Source organism: Perca flavescens, chromosome 23 (genome assembly GCF_004354835.1).
Source record: "Perca flavescens isolate YP-PL-M2 chromosome 23, PFLA_1.0, whole genome shotgun sequence".
NCBI lineage: Eukaryota > Metazoa > Chordata > Actinopteri > Perciformes > Percidae > Perca > Perca flavescens.
In genome coordinates this window covers 8,762,055-8,782,522 of record NC_041353.1, presented here as the reverse complement: position 1 = coordinate 8,782,522, position 20,468 = coordinate 8,762,055, and the positions used below count along the sequence as shown (strand labels likewise).

At 42.7% G+C, this 20,468-nt stretch overlaps 1 protein-coding gene across 6 annotated transcripts in view; it reads left to right on the top strand.

Moving 5' to 3' along the window:
- The window catches only part of magi2a (membrane associated guanylate kinase, WW and PDZ domain containing 2a), a 244,186-nt gene that overhangs the window by 196,134 nt on the left and 27,584 nt on the right, over positions 1-20,468 (top strand). For all 6 annotated transcript variants that reach the window (XM_028571367.1, XM_028571366.1, XM_028571364.1 and 3 more), the window contains exons 8-11: positions 2,653-2,710; positions 4,027-4,148; positions 6,981-7,163; positions 12,315-12,992. In XM_028571367.1, the coding sequence (XP_028427168.1) occupies positions 2,653-2,710; positions 4,027-4,148; positions 6,981-7,163; positions 12,315-12,992 (1,041 nt within the window). The remainder of the gene's footprint in view (positions 1-2,652; positions 2,711-4,026; positions 4,149-6,980; positions 7,164-12,314; positions 12,993-20,468) is intronic.

Here is a 20,468-nt window from a genome sequence, read left to right as displayed (position 1 = left end):
TTGATCTCCTGCATTTGTGTGTGCATATGCAAAATGACTGTGTGTGTGTGTGTGTGTGTGTGTGTGTGCATGCATGGTGCCCAGTAAAGGTGAGAACATGAAACACTCTTTCATATTTAATGAGTGGAGATGGGGCAAAGGAATGTTGCAGTGTTCACAGGAGGTATTCCCGTGGGCTGTCAACCTGCTCGCAGCACTCCGTTATATCACTCACAGCCGTGTGTGTGTGTGTGTGTGTGTGTGTGTGTGTGTGTGGTAAGTATGCATTTAAGTGAGTGTGCAGGCAGAAAATAGTCTGTCCTACTGCAAGTTTAATCATTTGTTTTGAGGGAACGGTGGGCCGGGGTGAGAGGCATATGGCCCGTGCACGAGCACTGCACCAGCATTGTTTTTGATATTTCTGCTCTGCGTGGGAGGACCGGGAGGAATGGGAGTAGCTATCTCTTGAGTCCGTAAACTAGGTCAAGCAGTGCAAATAAATGTACGCAATGACCATACAGTAGATTATATCCGTGGTGTATGGCTGCAGCCGTGCTCTCGACCAGCCGCGAGGTCCTCCTCCTTAAGCGCTCCCTCTGGATGGTTTTCTTTCCTATTAGGAAGAATTTTCTCTGCCGTTATCTCCGCTCTCATCCTGATTAACTTCGCATTGTCACTAATCGAAGCTTGTCTGATTCTAAGCTGAGCCGCGCTGAAACACAGTCCCCGAGCTCTGCTGCTAGATTCAGCTTTGATGCTATTTCAGCAGAAGCTTTTAACACTATGTACCCAACTTGGTTTTGAATGATCATGCATGCTAAAATAGGGAAAATAATGGGAATAAACTTTAAATGCTAATTGTTCATATCATGGAAAGCAAACAGGGGATTCCTTCTAGACATGTTTCGAAGAATTGTGTTTTGTCAGTGAGCTGTGGAAAAAGGAGAGGGCAACTTTAAAAGCCCTGTCCAGTATGACTGATGACTGTCAGAGGTTTGAGGAAGAGCTTTGATCATTGAGAACAAAGGCAGCATGTTCTGCAGTGCAGTCCACATACAGAAAGAGGCTGACGGAGCAGAAGTATCTATGACTTTGCGTTCATATAGTGCTTTTGAAAAGTTAGAGGCCACTCTGTATATGCCAAGTTGAAGCTATTCACAGTATCTGAGCACATACTTTTGGTCTGTCAGTCCACCACTTTGGTCCAGATTAAATATATCAGCAACTATCAAATGGATTGCCATGAAATTTTGTGCTGACATTCATGGTTCCCAGAGGATGAATATTCATGTCTTTTGTGATCACCTGATTTTTTCTGTAGTGCCACCAACAAGTTGACATTTGTGGTTCTGAGTGAAATGCCTCGACAACTTTTGTATGGATTGCCATGAAATTTGCTACCAATATTTAAGGTCCAGTGAGAATAAATTATAATAACTTTATTCTTCTTATCTTCTGACTTTTGATTTAGCGTGCCCATCAGGTCATGCGCATGTTTAGAGGTTTATGCCTTGATGCAGAGGTCCAGGATCCGACTCCGACCTGTGACGATTTCCTGCATGTCTCTCTCTCCCCCCCTCTCTCTCTCTCTCTCTCTCTCTCCCCCTTTCTCACAAGCCCAAAAAAAAAAAAAAAAAAAAAAAAAAAAAAAAAACTTTGGGGAATGCATTAAGGAACATTGATCCTACAGAAAGGAACCCAAACTGTAAATGGTAGTGTGAAGTGAACAAAATGAAAATATTTTGAAAAGATAAAAATTATGTCCCCTTCCAAAAATGTGTTCATTAATAAAAAGCCTCTTTTTTTCAAAAGCATGCTAATCAAATTGCAGTATATCACAGCACAGTGAGAACATATTTTATGGATTATCATGTTTCATGTCATTGTGCACACTTGATGAATTTTTTCTTTTTAAAACGATGAATCCAAAGTTTGAGCATTGATAGTCACACTTTGATGTGTCATTCAAATTCTTCTAATGGCATTTGTGGTGTTTGATCTGTCTGCCATTTTCAGTAACTGACTGTGATGTGCTTTTTTGTCAGCAAACGTGTTTGTAACGTTCGGAGTCAAAGTTTTCAATACCGATATAAATACAGTACAATACATACATATAGTACTAGTGGAAGCTGTGAAGGTTCAACACCCTCAGGGTTTGTGCTTGTTATAGTTTAAGCTGTGTTTCTATGCAACGTTCTGACATCAAAACACAATATTTACATCATGGAAAAGATGCAGGGCATAAATATTTTACTGGTTTAAATTCAGCCACTAGATCTATCAGTATTTGGTGTTATTTTGCTACTTTTACTTGGAGAGGGATGCATTTAATGCGCAGCTTTAAAGGCGCCAATAGCCTCTTTAAATCAATCAATGTCGCAAGTTGCTGAGAAAACACAATTCTTTCATGTCTTGTCGCCATCCATTTTTTATAAAAGATAAGATTTCAAAATACTCACAGGCCTGAACACACGGCTTGCTGGGAAGGAACAGCAATCCATCCAGTTAACATGTTCTATCGCACCATCAAATTCCTGGTAATTACCCACAGTAAAATGATGCTGTAAACTAATTCTGCCACAAAGATGTTTTCATTTAAGATCAATATTCTGTCGCAAGTTCATTGAATAAACAAACCCTCTCATTATTGTTGTCTCACTGCTGTTTTTACAGAGCTTCCGTACGGCTGGGAGAAAATCGATGACCCCATTTACGGCAGCTACTATGTTGAGTAAGTCGGGTACATCTTTAATATGTAATGGCTTGCTTTTGATTTTCAGTGTAGCCTGGTGCTGCTGTATTCATCATATTCATTAGGAGCAGGCTGGCACTGCAGCCAGGAAGCAGTTGCTCCATTTGTCTGCCTTCTGACGGCTCACTGTTTGTTTGCAGGAGAAAGTTTTTGTGTCTGTGTGTGCTTATACATATTTCTGTGTGATCCTTCTGTCTGGAACACTCCCTGCATCTATATCTGTAGACTAGCTCATGAGAAGAGAGCAGGGTCTCTTTTTCAAATATTCTGCATGTCTGTTCATCCATCTCCAACTGTGTGTGTGTGTGTGTGTGTGTGTGTGTGTGTGTGTGTGTTCAAACTGCTGCAGTAGCATGTCCTCCCTATTGAACCGCATGTCCCTTCCCTATTCAGAGGTGTCATTTCTTTGGCTGGATGCTCTCTACTCTGGGGCGTAGGGACGGGGCTCTATTTTTAGACGGGCAGGGGGAGTCATTTGGCTCGACTTTGTTTAAGAAGACCTCCAGAATAACACTTGACTAATCACTGCCTTATGTACTGCACTTCCCTCTGTAGATCTTCGTATTGTCTCTCTTTGTCATCATGTAAATATCATGAAAGAAGTTGCCAGACCTTGAGATTATCTAACCATGTAAAAATATAGTCGAGCTGTTTTGTAATTGGCACAGTGATACTGGGGCGTTCCTTAAAAGATAAGGAGAGAAGAGAATGACTGTGTGTGTGTGTGTGTGTGTGTGTGTGTGTGTGTGTGTGTGTGTGTGTGTGTGTGTGTGTGTGTGTGTGTGCGTGCGTGCGTGCGTGCGTGCGTGCGTGTGTGTGTACACACGTGTGTGTCCGCGTGTTTGTACGTGTGTGTGTGTACAATGCAGCCTCAAAGAGAGGGAAGTATCTAATTATGATTATTTCACACTGGCAAATTACAGTATTTGTAGTCGTTGACTATCCTTCCCCCTTGCAAACTAAATTAAGAACGACGTGGGACGTTAAAGGAAATCATTGTTTCATGTGTAGGTTTCCTCCCAGTCACTGATTCACATAATTCCGCTTATAAGACTATGAGCTAAATGTCGGGGGAAAAAGCCCAGAATCAGTCGTTTGTTCTTTTTTTACTCCGCAAAAGCCATTCTGCGTCTCTGTTACATAATCTGGGGGACCGGCCATTTAATTAATCATCACAGCAATAGCTGCTGTAGTGCCAGAATTTTTAGATATAATCTATGCCGAGAGGGGGGCTAAGATAAGTGCAGCAGGATAGTGTGAAATCTCTACTGGTTTTTGTTTTTTTATCATCGTAGCCATATAAATAGAAGGACTCAGTTTGAGAACCCAGTCCTGGAGGCTAAAAGGAGACTCCAGCAGCAGCAGCAGATGCAAAGCCAGGGTCTGTCCTCACTGCCCCTTCCCACCATCTACAGAGGTAAGACCACAGCACTTTTTAAAGAAAAAAATGTTAATTTTGCATTATCAGGGAACATGATCATACTCATTATCTGTCTGTATGTTTTTAGAGAATATAAATAAGTTAATATAGCTAAGTGCTCTTGCCTAGTCAGTCATTAACCTTTTCAGTGTTTTTGTACAGCCCCAGAAAATCTCTTATTAGCTTTAGATATTTATGTATTATGCCTTTTCTTTTTTATCATACCGAGGTCTATTTGGAGATGAAGAACCATTTTATGTAAATAGTTGCAGTCAAAATAAATAATGGGTTATTTTCATGTTTTTTTTGTATTTATTAGAAATTGGAAAGTGTTATTGGAAAACTAACTTCAGAACAGTAAATCAGCTAAGCGGTGAAATCTGTGAAGTTTTTGGTGTAACTGAAAGCAACTATGGTCTTAAAGTAGTATCATCACCAATAAACAATGCAGGGAAATTAATTTAAGTACATACAACAACATTCAAACAAAGAAAATCAGGTCAAAGTCAAACCATGTCGCTAACCTCTCTGATTTCATCGGTGTAATGGTGTACCTTCAATGTCATGACAGCAGCATTATTGTAACCAATAAATAACACCCAAATAATTTCAATAATGATAGTGAATTCTTTATATGAATGATGTGTTTTTTTATTCTGTCATGCGTTCAAATATGGGCCACCACTTCATAAAATCCAGAGGATGAATAAAAGATTTTCATGTCTACAACATAATTCATAAATCATTGAAAAAAAGTGATTCTGTATAAAAGAATTCTGTATAATACTCCAAGGTTCTGTGAGACAATGTGTAGCAAACTTAAACATACAGTATCGATCTGTACACCAGAATATTTCAGATTTGGTCCAGCCATTTCATATAAATTGACACTCTTTTTAAGGGATAGTTCGGATTTTTTTTAAAGTGGGGTTGTATGAGGTACTTATCTATAGTGTATTATCAGTGTATTACCTGCAGTAGATGGGGGGTCAGCACGCCCCCAGTTGGTAGAAAAAGGCAGTACCGACACGGAAGCTACGCAACGTATTTGAGCCACCTAAAAAAGGACCACCTAAAAAAATCTATTTAAGTGTACTCTATACTTCGAATATTTTCACAACTTGAAACAAAATGGGACTCACTTTCCACTTCCTCCACTTCAGGAGAAACTTGATGCACACATGCTGCTTGGATCACCATAGCAACATGCAAGGAGGGGTAACCACTAAGCGCATTTTGCTTGTTAGGAACAAGACTATTTCTATGTCTTTTGACAACAAGATACAACAATTAGTTCACTCCTAAGCAAAGAGTCTGAGGAACGGCAGCATTCTTGTGGGACTGATAATAATACTCATTGGTCATATAAATGGGGAACATGTGGTTTTAAATGTGATTGATTATTTTGTTCAGTGATCTTGCCACCTGATTACAGTGCTCACTCTCCACCAGCCATAGCAGTAGGATGTACTGCTAGAAAAAAACCGTCTGGACCGGTGAAGTGGAGGTTTGTTTCCATAGTAATGTAGTAGTCCGCCGCTCGAGAGCCTGTCTCCGTGGTTACACTTTGTGTACATTCCAGTGAGGCTCTGTCTCTTCCCTCTCCCCACCTCCACCTCCTCCTCTTTTTCACACCAAATGTTGATGCCAGTGGAGGATGCCAGCCCCTGTGCCCCCCTCCCCAGACCCCCCCTCGTTCAGGTCGGCTCGGTGCCCGTGCGCTGCCACAGCCTCGGCGACCTCTCCCCCTCGCCAACTCTGGGTCGCAGGGCCGCTGCGTATGCTACATCCTCCTCCGCCGACGTCTCCCCGCTCCGGCGTGTCCTGACCCGGCGGATGAATACGTGTCCCCACCACCACCACCACCAGCAGCAGCGGCAGCCACTTCACACCTCCGCCTGCACTGTGGTGCTAGAGCAGCCTGTCTGTAGCCCCTTCTCCCTGTGGCACTTTGTCAGTAAGTAGGCCAAGAGGGAAGCAAAGGAGGCTGACTGTCGTTCTCATGGCTGCCTGCGCTCGTTTGACTTATTGTAAGCATGCTAGCTCGCAAGCAAGCTTTTTCGCTTGAGGCAGTTTAAGGATTTGTCTGAAGAGCATATACCATGACATGTCTTATCGCCTGGCATAAGTAGACAGAGAGTGTAATCACTCAGTCTATGTCTGGACCAGTGACGGCAAACAAAGGATGTAAACTAGCACACTAGCCACGTCTCCCTCTGAGGTGAAAAGATAGAAGACGTGGTTAAGTGTGACTAAGCTTGTTGGCGGAGATCTTCTCATTCCTACACAAGGCACCCTTCTTCCAGCAATCTCCCAGCTCTCCCTCCATTTAGAAATGTCCCAAATCTTCCCTAACCCTCTCAACCATCTTCTCTTGGAACTGATCCCTGATTGACAGCATGTCATTTGCCGTATGTTGCTGCTTACTTGGTAGCCTTTGGGATGGGACTGAAGACCTGCACCACTGATGCTCTCTGCACCCTTTATACCCACCATATCCTAGCATTGGAGGAGAGGAAGGGAAATAAGTTTAGTATGTTTGAGTGTACCAGGTGGGATGTTGCTTTTGTACCTTGCACGGTAGCCACACCTGCATCTTTCAGCACCACAGACCCACCTCTGTCCAAGTTCGCTGTTTTGCAGTTAAGATCATACCCTGCCAGTTTTCCTGTGGCTACACCCATATCTCTTACTGGATACGCTTTACCCGTACCCCCACCCTGTGAGCACTACCCTGCACCAGCTTTGAGGTCTTAATCTTTGCTATAAAACATTGACAGTATTAGAGTTTGTATTTGGTTAATTTGTTTGTTTATGTGTCCTTTATAGAGAAGCCGCTGTTCACGCGGGACCCCACTCAGTTGAAAGGCAGTTTCTTGTCCACATCACTCCAAAAGAGCAACATGGGCTTCGGCTTCACTATTATCGGAGGCGACGAGCCTGACGAATTCCTCCAGGTCAAGAGTGTTATCCCCGATGGGCCTGCCGCAGCTGATGGAAAGATGGCCACAGGTAAGCTTCCTGCATGGCCTAAAACACAAACAACACGCTCACAAACAAAAAAACATTTCTTTACCTTAATTTAACCATGAACTCTCTTGAGATATGACAGCGTAAAATACTAAACAAATAGCCACATGAGAGCACACCCAGTCAATAAACAACCTTCACATGTAGCTCAATAAACTACAATCTAAAAGGCACAAAAGAAAGGAAAGAGACTTATCCTTGCTCATTTAAAACGTTGACATTCCTCTTGAAACATGGCATATATTTGTACAGTACAGGATCATACATTTAATATAGTACAAATGTCTGCATAACAAGTATATGTGGCTTCTCTTAGAAGCTTGATTCTTGCAGCATCTGGTCCACTTAGCAGCATACATTCAAAGAAACGGGGTTAAGCACAAGTTTTCAAGCCCTGAATTTTTCCACATTTACCTTTTTTAATGCACTACAGCCTACAAAGAGTTTGAATTAAACAAACACTCAAATATGAACACAGTCTGCCGTTCACATGGTGATGTATGTAGCTTCCACTTTAAGATGAAATGGTTACAAGTGCATATGCATGCATTGTATACGTGCATGTTTACAGGTGCAACTTGCTCTTTATGTGGGTGTATGTCTGTGCGCATGCGTGTGCACCAACTGCGGAGTTTTGTTCTTCCATTAATCATGAAACGGACTTCATGAGCACCATAGGTGTGGCCACATGGGGGTGGAACTGCAGCACATACACACAAAGACACACTAACACACACTAAGACGGACCAGCTCTACTAAAGGTCAAGGGAATAGAACTAGCAGGTTTGTCAGTGCTCTCAGCATGCAATGATGCTTCTATCTGTACATGGTGGAGCACATGCAGAGCTCATAGTGGTCATTTATCATACCTAAAGTAAGCTGCTCAGGGAGTTTGATCTGTAGCACAGCTACTATTCTTCTCCAAAACCCTTGCATTGTTCTATTACGTGGTAGTTGTGAACATTGGGTTATTAATGTCTGTTTCTTTATAAATGTGACGATGCAGTAGTCCAAAATAGATTCCCTGATAACTAATAAAGCTTGTCCTGACAATGCTGCATATAAAACATTTTGCGTGTCTGCCTTTTCATCCCCTCCTCTCTCTTTCTTTTAGAATTCCCCCTCTAATTTTTTCATGAATTCTTTCCGCAGAAATAACTAACAAATCCCTCTCATATCTCTACCATGCCACCCCACATCTCCTCTCCCCTCCACCACTTCCTCCCTTCAGCTCATTTCCATTTCTATCTGACGATCCAGCCTCCACCCCCCCCTCCTCCCCCCAACACACACACACACACACACTTTGCCTCCCCAGACTTTGTGTCCTACTTCTGCAGTAGCACTACTAGCTCGATCAGTAACTCAGAGCTCACACAGACGTAGAAACCAGGCCTGCGGAGGTGTGAAATTTCCAATTCCATATAGATAATTTGTACCGCTTTCTCCTTATGACCCCTCGTGGCTGTCTCCACTATGTGATTGTACAACCAGGGAAAACATCTTAGAGCACTTATTGTAAAAGAGTTTTAGAATATCTGATGTATGACTGGTAGACCACATGCAGTGCAGTTTTGCCTAGGCAAGATTTTTTGTGTTTTTGTATTAAAAATGTTGTCCATAAAAGAAATGTGGTATGTTAGCTGTGATATTTCTGAGTTTCTGTGGAGTACAGAGGTATGAGCTGCGTTAGGTTTATGTGTTGAGGCTTAGTTTGGATGCCAGAGGCAGCGTTTAGTACAAAATCCAGTACGTTTGTTGGTACAGTATGTTTAAAATTGGAGAGTCTAACTGCTGTAACACTCACACATCAGCAAAAGAGGGTTATTCCACTGAACTGTATCCACATACTACAGTGTGTGATAAGATAAGACACTGAGGCATTTGTACCGATTAAGTGCCATAATTTATAATGCGTTCTGTATAAATAAATAACACCCACTAAAATACAGTTGAAATGTCCTCAAATCAAATTGTGTGTAGATTCCTGAAGATTTAGCTTAGCTTGGTGGTGTTGCTAAAATTAGTTAAAAGTATAATTTTATCTAACATCAAATTCAGATTTGCACTTTTTGGGTCCTTTTTTCAGCTAATGTGACGAGCTGTTGCTAGCAGATGCAGCTAACATTAGCTTCATGAGTTGGTTGCCTGTTGTTGCCTGGCTTTTCTAATGTTTCCAGCGGACTTATTTTAAAAATGAGAACTGTATACAAGGTTCTTAAATATGTACTTGATGCTACATTATACCGCGCTAAAAGACAAGGCAAAAACAACAGACAACAAAACAAAACTCAGCATGAGTTAATGATCCACGTAGAAGACATTGGGTGGCCGTAGCTCAGTCAGTAGGGAGTTGGGTTGGGAACTTGAGGGTTGCTGGTTACACATACAGACCAAAAGTAAGGTGGTGGACTGGTAGCTGGAGAGGAAAAAGTTTTTTGTTTTAACAACCTTCTGTCTTCAGAAAATCTTATCATTATTCTTATCTCACCTGCACGTATGACATGGCCATGTTGCACCCTATTTCGCCTGACACACACACACACACACACACACACACAACACCACAGTCTCTAACAAACTGCTTGCACCCTGCTGAGACTCTAAACTGCTCTGTTAACTTGGCCTCGCCTCGGCAGGGCCTCAGAGACCTCTCGTTATGTCGACAGACTCTTGAACACACCCATTAGCCGGAGATGAATATGTGATCAGGATATGCAAGGATGTAGTAGCAGCATGGGCCTTGGTCCCAGTGAGTTTGGTGTTTATAGTTAAGGATAGTATGATTTATAGTATACAAGGGACCTACAGGAGGTTTTATAATGGATGGAGAGAGGGATGAGAGGGTGTTTTTGCACACGTGTGTTCGGTACCTTATGTGTTAATTAAGGGTATTTTACCCAAATTACAAAATTGCATTTGTCTCAACGTGTTTCAACACACAGTGTCCCGGTTAAGGTGGATAATCCGCAAAACCTCACTGTTAGGAAATATTTCAGGTATAAAATTCCATACACCTCCATTTTACTGAGGTGGTTCCAGAGGCAGATATTTTGCTAAACCATGGCACATGAAATGTGAAACAAAAAAATGTTTGTTTTTCTAATTTGTGTGAACTCACCCTTTTAGGTATAAGCTTGCATGGTAAAAGATGTGTCTATATGTGGCTTCATAGCTTTCTGTTTCTGTGAAACATGTTTATACCCTCCGTCTTGCTGCATTTCCTCCCCGGTCATAAAGAATGAGATCTATGGACACAGCGAGGGCGCATCGAGGTCACGGCACCGTCATTTGTTTTCTGCCAGTGTGCTCAACTATTGATTCTGACACTGGTGCTCAAGGCAAATGTCGTCCGCGTTTACCAGGATTAATTAAAAAGTCCCACACGTCACGTTGCCTCGAGGTGTGAGCTCGCTCTGTCAATACAGGCGGAGCATTTAAACTTGGAAAGCATTTGTCCGCGTCACAGTTTGCACTGAGAGAACATTTCAATGATATCTTAACTTCCTGTTGTCACTCAGAGGGGTCAGTAGCTCTGCTCCATTTCAACAGCATGGCCATGTTGTTTCAGAAAAAATGTCATTGACCCAGCCATTAGTGCTGTTATAGTCTGCTGCTCACGTTTTAAGAGAGCTGGACAGCATGGCGCTGGTGGTTAGCAAGGTAAGGGTCAATCACTAACGCACATGCTTTGCTTATTAATCATGGAGGCACTTTGTTTTTCACTTTCTCTCTCTGCAACACACACTCATACTCCCACCCAGCCCTCTCTTTAAAGAGTGTAACAATTATACCTGCAATTAGAAAATAATTGTTTTCATAATCAACCTCGGTAATGCTGTTTGTCAGTGGATTGTGCCTTGTGTTCCCACTTCCCCAGTGTTGCATGCAAAAAAAACTGCTTGGTGCCTGCACAGCGGAGCACAAAACACTATATTTAGTAATCTGGTTGAGACAAAGATAAGCCTGGATGTGGAGCACTTTTGTGTGGGAGCATTTAATTGTCAGCTAGGTTTTATCTACAGTGCAGTATATTGCAGCAAGCAAATAAAAAAGCACTTTGCCCCATAAAAGGCAAACATTTTAGCCACTTGTCATCAGCACTATTTTACACTTGAAAGGCAGATAAGACATTATCTGTGGTAATGTTTATCTGTAGAAAGTGTTTATAGCTGTACGGGAAACCAAAGGAGGGACCGTGCTGATTTACTGTACAGCTGATTGAGTACTGCTATAGCTGTAGAGAGCCTCAGTCCTGTCATCACCTTCGGATTAGTACAAGCATCTGTAACGTAATGCAGTTTCTCATTAAGTTTTTTTTTTACTGGCTCTTCTGACCAGGGGTTTACTACAGTATTACTTAATAGCAGTTGCTATTAAGAATTGAAACCTTTGTGTTTAAAAAAAAAAGAAAAAAAGTTCAACAGCAATTAATTTGTTAGCATTCGTACAACATGGGCATATTATACACCATCATATCTCCCTTATCCATCATATCCTCCAACTCTGTCATCTATTTTCATCTTTCCAACTTTTTAGCTGTACTATCTGCACTTCCCTGTCCTGTCTCCCTAGTTTATAAGGTCAGTTTCGAAATTTTTAACTTCCAAGCTTTTGCAAGATGATACAATTTCCTTTCCTGTTAATTTAGACATGTTTCACTAATCAAAACAAATGGCATATTTGGAACACATGCCTGAGCATGCAAGAACCTTCACAAATGTATTTTTGTCTTAATCTGTCAAGCTAGCTACCTCAAGAATGTCTTAGGTTTGTGGGAAATGGGGTTCGTTGAAGGCTACTTAAAACAGACATACATAATAAACAATGATATTACATCGTTAGCATCCCCGTCTATGGCTGGGAACCCTCTTTCTTCCCCTCTCTCCCCTAGTTTCCTGCCTGTCTTGAAAGTCTAGACAAATGGAATGAATCACACAACACACTATTGAGCAAAGTTATATTGTAGAGCTGGCATTTTTTGTAATTTGCATTGCTACAGATTTTAAATGGAGTTTTCCTGCTTGTCAAACAGTCACCGGAAGTTGCAGTTTGACTCTGTAGCTACTATTAATTCCCGTGTTCCAGCCATTACAGCATTTTGTTTCTATCTGGCCATACTTTTGTCTGCAGGGGATGTCATTGTCTACATCAACGATGTGTGCGTCCTGGGCACCACCCACGCCGATGTGGTCAAACTCTTCCAGTCGGTGCCAATTGGCCAAAGCGTCACCCTTGTCTTGTGCCGTGGATACCCTTTGCCCTACGACCCAGAGGAAGCTGCCAACACCAACAACAACACCACCATCATCTCTCCGCTGGGCATCATGGAGCAGCGGCCCATCATGGTGAACGGCAGGACGGGCTACGACAACTACCTGGACTATCTCTCCCGCACGGCGCGCTTCGTCACAGACCCCGGTCAGGACCAGGTCAATGCCCAGCAGCAGCTGCTCACCCCTCACCCGGGTGACACCCACTTGGACGGCTCGCTTCCTCCCACCACCGGCACCACACCTCCTGACAGCGTCTCCATGGCGTCGTCGGGGGCGACCCAAGGGGAGCTACTGACGCTGACCATGGTGAAGGGCATGGAAGGTTTTGGCTTCACTATCGCTGACAGCGCTACAGGCCAGCGAGTCAAACAAGTGCTAGAGCCTCTGGGCTGCCCGGGTCTATTCGAGGGTGACCTGATCGTGGAGATTAATAAGCAAAACGTGCAGGGATTCGCACACACCCAGGTGGTGGATCTTCTCAAGGAGTGTGCCGTGGGAGCCGAGACCAGCCTGGTGGTTCAGAGAGGTGGAACGGGTAAGATCAGTGACTGCAGGTAGGGATTCTGGGAAGATTGGTGATTTAACACAAGCTCTTGAATCTCTCCGTGTCTATTCCATATTTGCCTTCCTAACATATCTGTTTGCGTATTCATCGATGTCATCTTTTACCGTTTGTAGCTAAGTGTGTCTGTATGTGTGGTCCAGTCCAAAGGCTGCAGAAACCTATCACCCAGTCCTGCAGTGCTTAACAATGGCTGACTGATGCACAGCTCCTCTCAAGTGCCTTTCCTATTGCTCTTTTTTTTTTTTTTTTTTTTACCCGGTTAGAAATACAGCCTCCTTCACTTTACTTAAGTAGACTATGCCTCTCTGCTCTGCTCACTGACCCTTTCATTATGGTGCATGCTTTTTGCAGTCCTGAATTACTTTTAGATGTTTTTATCATGCCAGTTTCAATATGTATGGCAAATTTTACCTTGTGTGAGCCGCGGATAAAAGCCCCAAAATTAAAGCTTGTCAAAAGTACTGTAGCACAGTTTTTCGACAAAATACTGGTGGCTACAAATGGCTCTGAAGTGCTTTCTACCCTGTGTTTTTCAGAATGTGTGGCCCTCTGACAGTCATAATTATGCACTGCCCTCTTTTGTGGTTTATCTGTGTTTTAAGCCCCCAACGTCTCCTTGCAGGCAGCGCTGCCTGGAAGGCACTAGGATTAGGGTAGGGTTAGGGTTAGGGTTAGGTGCCTTGAAGTCAACGGTTGCAGCGCTGCCTGGAAGGAGATGTTGGGGGCTTAAAACACCATCAAGCTCTTTTGTGTGTCACAGGGTTGTGCTTTGCAGAATCAACAGTTAGCTCTCTGTGTGTGTGTGTGTGTGTGTGTGTGTGTGTGTGTGTGTGTGTGTGTGTGTGTGTGTGTGTGTGTGTGTGTGTGTGTGTGTGTGTGTGTGTGTGTGTGTGTGTGTGTGTGTGGGGGGGGGGGGGGGGGGGGGGAAGTGTCTGTGTTGGTTCCTCAAGAAGGCTGAAACCTTCAGACAGTTTACTTCTAATGGCGATAACTTTGACAGTGAAAGAAAAAGAAGAAAGATTCACTGTCATGTCTTCCTTAAATGTGTGTACAGCTCAAAAGACAGAACATAAGATGTGTGTAAGCTGTGATCTGCCTACAAACTGAGCTTCCCTTCTTATTGAATTGTGGAGGCAGTGCATCTGCCAGCTAAGACTCAGCCAAAGCTCTGACGTTGAAGATTAAAACGTTAGATTTTAATTAAATCTAAAAAAAAAAAAAAACTGCAACCGTGGCTTTTCATTAACCAAGCAGATAGGATCGGTCTCTGAAACCTTGTTGTTAAATGTTGTTAAATGATTCCCCTCTTTGAGTTTACTTGTCCTTGATTTATCTTGGCATCCTCTAAGTGATGACACATGAACTTTAGGACTTCGTAGTGCGAGCTGGAAGCTAACACAACTGGATTGGGAAACCAATACTGTTTTTGCTTTTGTGGGGAACCAATTTGTAGTTCTGTATCTTGCCTCTTTGTGTTGTGTAATGTCACATCCCAATCATAATGCCAACTGTCTGGTGCCACAGACACCACTGAGACTCACCCACAAAGGTCAGCAGCGCCTTTTGAATAGATTTATTGCCATTTATTTCTTTATTACACTCCCCATGTCCCTGTCAGCGAGAAGGCAGCCAACAAACCAGGATAGGAGAAACAGAGTGTAGAAATAAGCTTCTACTAGTGATGAGGACATTTTCTTATCCAAAAAAAAGAGAGAAAAATAAAAGAATTTAAGCCAGTACCTCTAAAATATCATCTGCCAACACATAAACACACATACACGCATGGGAGAGGTAAAAAGTTTTGTGCCACCATCTCAAAAGTCTCCAATCTGTCCACACTCCCCACACACAAACATAAAAACACAAAGTCTCCCATCTGCCTGGAAGCTAGCGGTGAAGCGCTCCCGCCATCTGTCAAGGGTTCCTCACTCACGGCAGAGCTTTAGAAGGTCAAAACAAGCGCTCTCATCTAAAAAGCAGCCTGTTGGCCCGTGGAGAAAATGGCAACCTTATTTACATGCTATATTTCATCTCATTATTCCAAATCTGTACACGGCCTAGCTCCACTACACAACAATACGCCAGGGTGCGGTGTCACATCTGTCCTGTGACTTGACAAGCTGTGGGTGCTAGAGGTGGGAAAAACGTCCGTGCCACCCAGTCTGCTCTTACAGTAGCTTGACTGCGTATTGCACATATCTGTAGAAATGACAAGAAAAGGTGTCAAATATCCCTGCTGGGTGGGGTTTTAGACATTGTAGATTTGTTGAGAGTATTTTGTGGATTTAAGCAGGAAAACACTGTCAGACTTTAAGCTCATTAAGATCAGAGACTTCAGACCCTCCTGGGAGAAAACGGTCACACTGAAGTCTTTGTAATTTTTGTCTTTAAACTATTTTCTTCATGATGGAGATAAACAAGGAGTCTGGGACTAAGAAGATGCACACATATGTAGATTTCTCATGTGGCAAAGCTAATGGTCTGTTACTTTTCTTAAAGTATTGTGATGTTAGTTTAGTTGACTTTTACCTCTTCAATTGTCTCTGACTTTTAACTCTTTAATTGATTCCCACACGCTCTAAAATGGTAATACAGCAAGGGCTTAGGATGCTGTATTTATGCTAACAGAAAGACATTAGAGCAGTGGTTTCCAACTTGGGAGTCGAAGAGGAATCCAGTGGGTTATTACACGATTGCCTGGTTTAAAAATTATTCAGACTTTTTTTCTATTTTCTTTTTACCTCTTTGAGCCTCTAAAAAAATCTGAGAAGGTAAAATCCATCTTCAGTTGAACTGCACAAGTAATTGACATGCAATTTATGATGAGGGATTGCAAGGAGATATAATAATAATAATAATAATAATAATAATAATAATAATAATAATAATAATAATAATAATAATAATAATAATAATAATAATGTGTTTGTTTCCCCTGAAGGTTGATTTATTTCAGCAAAGTTTTGACTTTTTGTTTTAAAGTAATACTTTGAGCTACTTGATCTTTGTGATTTATTTACTTCCCTAGATTTTGGATACATTGTCATGTTTGTTCCTTGTCATGCATTGATTATGCCCACATAAACACAAACACAACAATTTTTAGCAACATACTGCATATTAAAGTGCGAGCTGTGTAGGACTCCCAGCTGATTCTATTTTCCCACCCAACTTCCTCAGAAAGGCCAGCTTCAAGCGTTTAGCCAAGCTATTACCCATCGTAATAAAACTGTCACCATGCTGCTAAATGATGTTCCCGCTCTTCACACATCACAATTTGGCCCGCTGCACATTTGAACCATTGGACACTGGCCACACAATCTAATTGAACTGGCTGTTAAGTGCTTGTGCACACTCACCAGTGTAGTACAGAGAGAGGCCACCGACTCCGTCACCAAACACCTGTCACGCTCCCGTCTCTGGCAAACTCTCCAAAGACGAGCACACAGCTCATCATATTTACTAAAAACACAATCTGAAACAGAGGATTGAACTAGCACTGAGTGCTGACTAAGTTTAAAAAGTCTGCGTGTGTACATATTTTTGCATGACGGATTTTGTTTTTAATGACTCTTTATGCAGTGGACAGAGCTACCACCTGTTAGCATCTGGACTCAGGGAGAACACACACACACACACACACACACACACACACACACACACACACACATAAATTAAAGTAGACGATGACACACTCCTAATGTCCAGCATCAGAGATCACAAATGGCTGGTGAGGAAGGGTCACAAATTGAGCTTCATCAATAATTTCAGGTCTCTCTCTCTCTCTCTCTCTCTCTCTCTCTCTCTCTCTCTCTCTCTCTCTCTCTCTCTCTCTCTCTCTCTCTCTCTCACACTCACACACACACACACACACACAAGTAAGCAGAAAAATAAGGTGAAGGTTGTACTACTACAGAGTGAGAATTAAGCACAGAGAGAGTCAGCATGCACTTCTTGCTCAGCTTGATGTTGTCATGGACACAGTAAAGAGCCAAAGAGAGCAGCAGTGAGTTATTCCTGTAATGCAGAGAATACATGTAGCTCATAAGCATCAATAAATCATTGTCACAATAATTTTGAGACATACTTTAGGTATAATCATCAACAAAAGAGACAATCATGAAGGAAAGTGACTTTTTTGACACACAAAACCGCATTTTACACTTCGGTTTTATATAACATTTGTATAAATGTCCAACTATTCCTTTAAGGGCAGCATTTTATTATGAGTAAAATCTATAACCTGTAGTCAGACAGCTATACTGCCATAAACATGATTATGTTTTCGATGTCATTCTAAAGATGTGAATCTTTGTTTTTATGTTCCCCCTGGCATGTGTCATGACCAAAGAACTCACCATCAAAAGCAAGGCATTAGAGCCAAGCTGACCGCTAATTCACCGTCCAAACATTGAGCTATTTATGATCAAACAATCCAGTCAATTAAGCCTCATCACCTTGAAAACCCCCCACTCGTAATACAGTTATGGTATTTAGCCATCCTTTAAATTTTAGTTTGTCTCCTGAGCCGTTTTTGCCCAACAAATGGGCACTCTGTCTCTCATCACCAGTAATTATTGCGCCTGTGTGTATGTGTTTGTGCCAGCATATGTGCGTGTGTGTATTTGTGTGTGAGTGCATGGCAGACAGCCTCATTAGTGGCTATCTAGATCATTAACAGGCTCTATCTCGTTGCCACACCAGCAGAGACACAGGGCAGTAATTAGCTGCTGAGACTTTCAGCTCGTTCACATGTACGCTCCCCCATTTAGATTTCCTCTAACAGGCCACATTCTCCCTCACTGCAGCCCACCCACGCACTCACACAAATGCTGAGCCACATGGTTTGATTCACACAGGTTGTGTACGCACACCTACACGACAGCCAGGCACACATTTTTCCTCGTCTTATTCGCACACATCCCAAGGTAGCCTTCTGCACACAAGCCCCCGCACACTTACATAAATTCCCCTTTCTAGTACTATCATGGGTAAATTGTACATTATGAGTCAGCTGCCTGGTTTCACCTTTCACCTCGGATTGGTCGTGTGCACACAGATGACCAGAAGCCGATCTAAGAAGCATGCAGACCTCTGGTGAAGGTCTGCTTTGTAAAGAAAGAAAAGGAGGAGGGTTTGATTCACTGAGCCTCCACCAGCCTCCCAGGGAATCACGGTGTAACTAGACAGTGATTCATTGGATGTGTGTGTGCAAGATAGAATAGTTGGAAACAAAAGAGAGAAAGAGAAAGGAAGAAGACAGCAAGAGAGTGATAATTTCAGCTCTCTGCCAGTAGAACACAGACTGTCAACCATGTTCACACTTACAGCTCTGTCCCCACAAAATCTGGAGGAGCTGCTGACCACCAGGGATCGATATCCCGTCCGGTCGGCCCGGGAAGACAGCCCAGGTCCTTGTGCATGATGGACGAGATGCTAAGATTAGATCATAGCAGAAATAGAAAACAAAGCTAATGGTGTTTAGCCTTACTGCCATTAAAATTAGATCATGGAAGCAAAAGTTAGGCTCCTCTTTTCCTCCCTGTGTGTGGGTGGAGTATAATCACTAACCTTGCTTAAACAAATCAAGCGCTTCTATTTAAGTTTTAATGGGATGGAGTGATTGCCCAGTGATTGCATGAGCATAATGGAACTATTTGTGCTGTTTTGAGCTTGAATATCATGCATATTCAACCATGTACCTTGCAAACAATTAGTTCTGCACACCGCTACAATGAGGCCGGTTTTATAGAACATCGAGCGAACATGGAACGGGCATTTGAATAGAGGTGGATAGAATCGGTTTTCTGCTGTTGATGTTATGTGAAGCTGCCGGCCTCTCTCATGTAATGGAGATACATATTAATAAAGGGCTGAAAGATTCACACACGCTGCCATCAATTCTAGTGTCATCATATTTGAATAATTCAAGGGCTAGCCTCTCATTGAAATTAAGGAGATTGTGTTTTCTTATGGGTGAACAAATGTAGCCTTGTTGTGTGTGTGTGTGTGTGTGTGTGTGTGTGTGTGTGTGTGTGTGTGTGTGTGTGTGTGTGTGTGTGTATGTGTATGTGTGTGTGTGTGTGTGTGTGTGTGTGTGTGTGTGTGTGTGTGTGTGTGTGTGTGTGCGTGCGTGCGTGCGTGCGTGCACCTTTGGCAATTTTGTTTTTTCGGCACCCTTGGAGCAGACAAGCTTCCCAAGTGGAAACACTTCCCAGTTCAGAGCTCTTAGATTGGAGTTTTGGGCAGAAATTCAAAACAAAGCACAACCTCAATCAAATTCCAATTATCACTACCTGCCGGGGCTGAGGTGAGGTGTGTGGGGGGGCGGGGGGCATAAGTGTGCACCATCACACACTGTGTAGGTTTAGGGACTTTTCCCTTCTCATTTTGGACCTTGAATAAGCAAGATAGTATGCCCTCATAACTGGTGTTATACTGGTTTTGCGTCACTAAAGAGTGAAGTTACTGTACAGAAGGACGCAACACCGGTTAGCTTAAAAGCTAGGTGCAAGTTTGACACCACAGGGTTCATGTAGCTTTCTGCACCCTAGCTGCCAGGTCTGATTAGCCTTCAGTCTAAGGGCTTTCAGCACCATGGACAGCTCCTTTTACTCTCCCCCTCTCTCAGTCTCTCTTTGTGTCTTTTGTCCCTTCTCAACTTTTGGCCGTGGGGCACTCTGACACCCATGTCCAACTAAATGTCTGGTACGCCTGAGTTAACAGCGACTCTACCCCGAGGATCACCTCGGTCAGTGATGCCTGGTAGTGCCCCTTCTTTCTGTCTGTCCAGCTCAGCTCAGGTTCTGTCTCCCACACTGAGAACTGCTCTGTTGTTGCCTCTTTTGCTCACTGTGTCCTTCACACTGACTTAGATATTCTGACGTAGGTATTCTGGACAGAAAGCCTTTAATTGATTGACCGTGTTTAGGAAGAAAAGCGAAACTCCTCTCTGTCCTTTGCTGATATCATACTTTTCAAAATATGCTTTGAGTTTTAAATAAGCTGTTGTATATAAATATAAATCTTATTTGGCTTATTGTGACAGAGAGAAGCTGACAGTCTGAAAAAAACATTGCTGCATTTCTTTGTGTCGCTTTTGTTAATTTCCATGTTGTCACCATTCCGCTGGCGGCTCAGTGAGACGAATGTTTTTACTGTGCGATTGGAGTCTTGCCAGGCCAACACTGGGAAGGCTGGCGCATAATTCAAGCAGTCACCCCATAATTCGATCCCCCCATTTGCATACGCTTGTAGCATCCCAGAGGGAAGACCGTGGCAGCACTTGAAAGACAGGAAGAAGAGAAATTGAATCAGGGAGATGGAGTGTGCACCTACATGCTCCTGTGAATTTAACTATAGAAACATTGCTGGAGCATATGTTTTATTACTTTGTGTGTGTGCGAGCATGGATCACGTATCGATGCCAGCTGCTACTGATTGTTT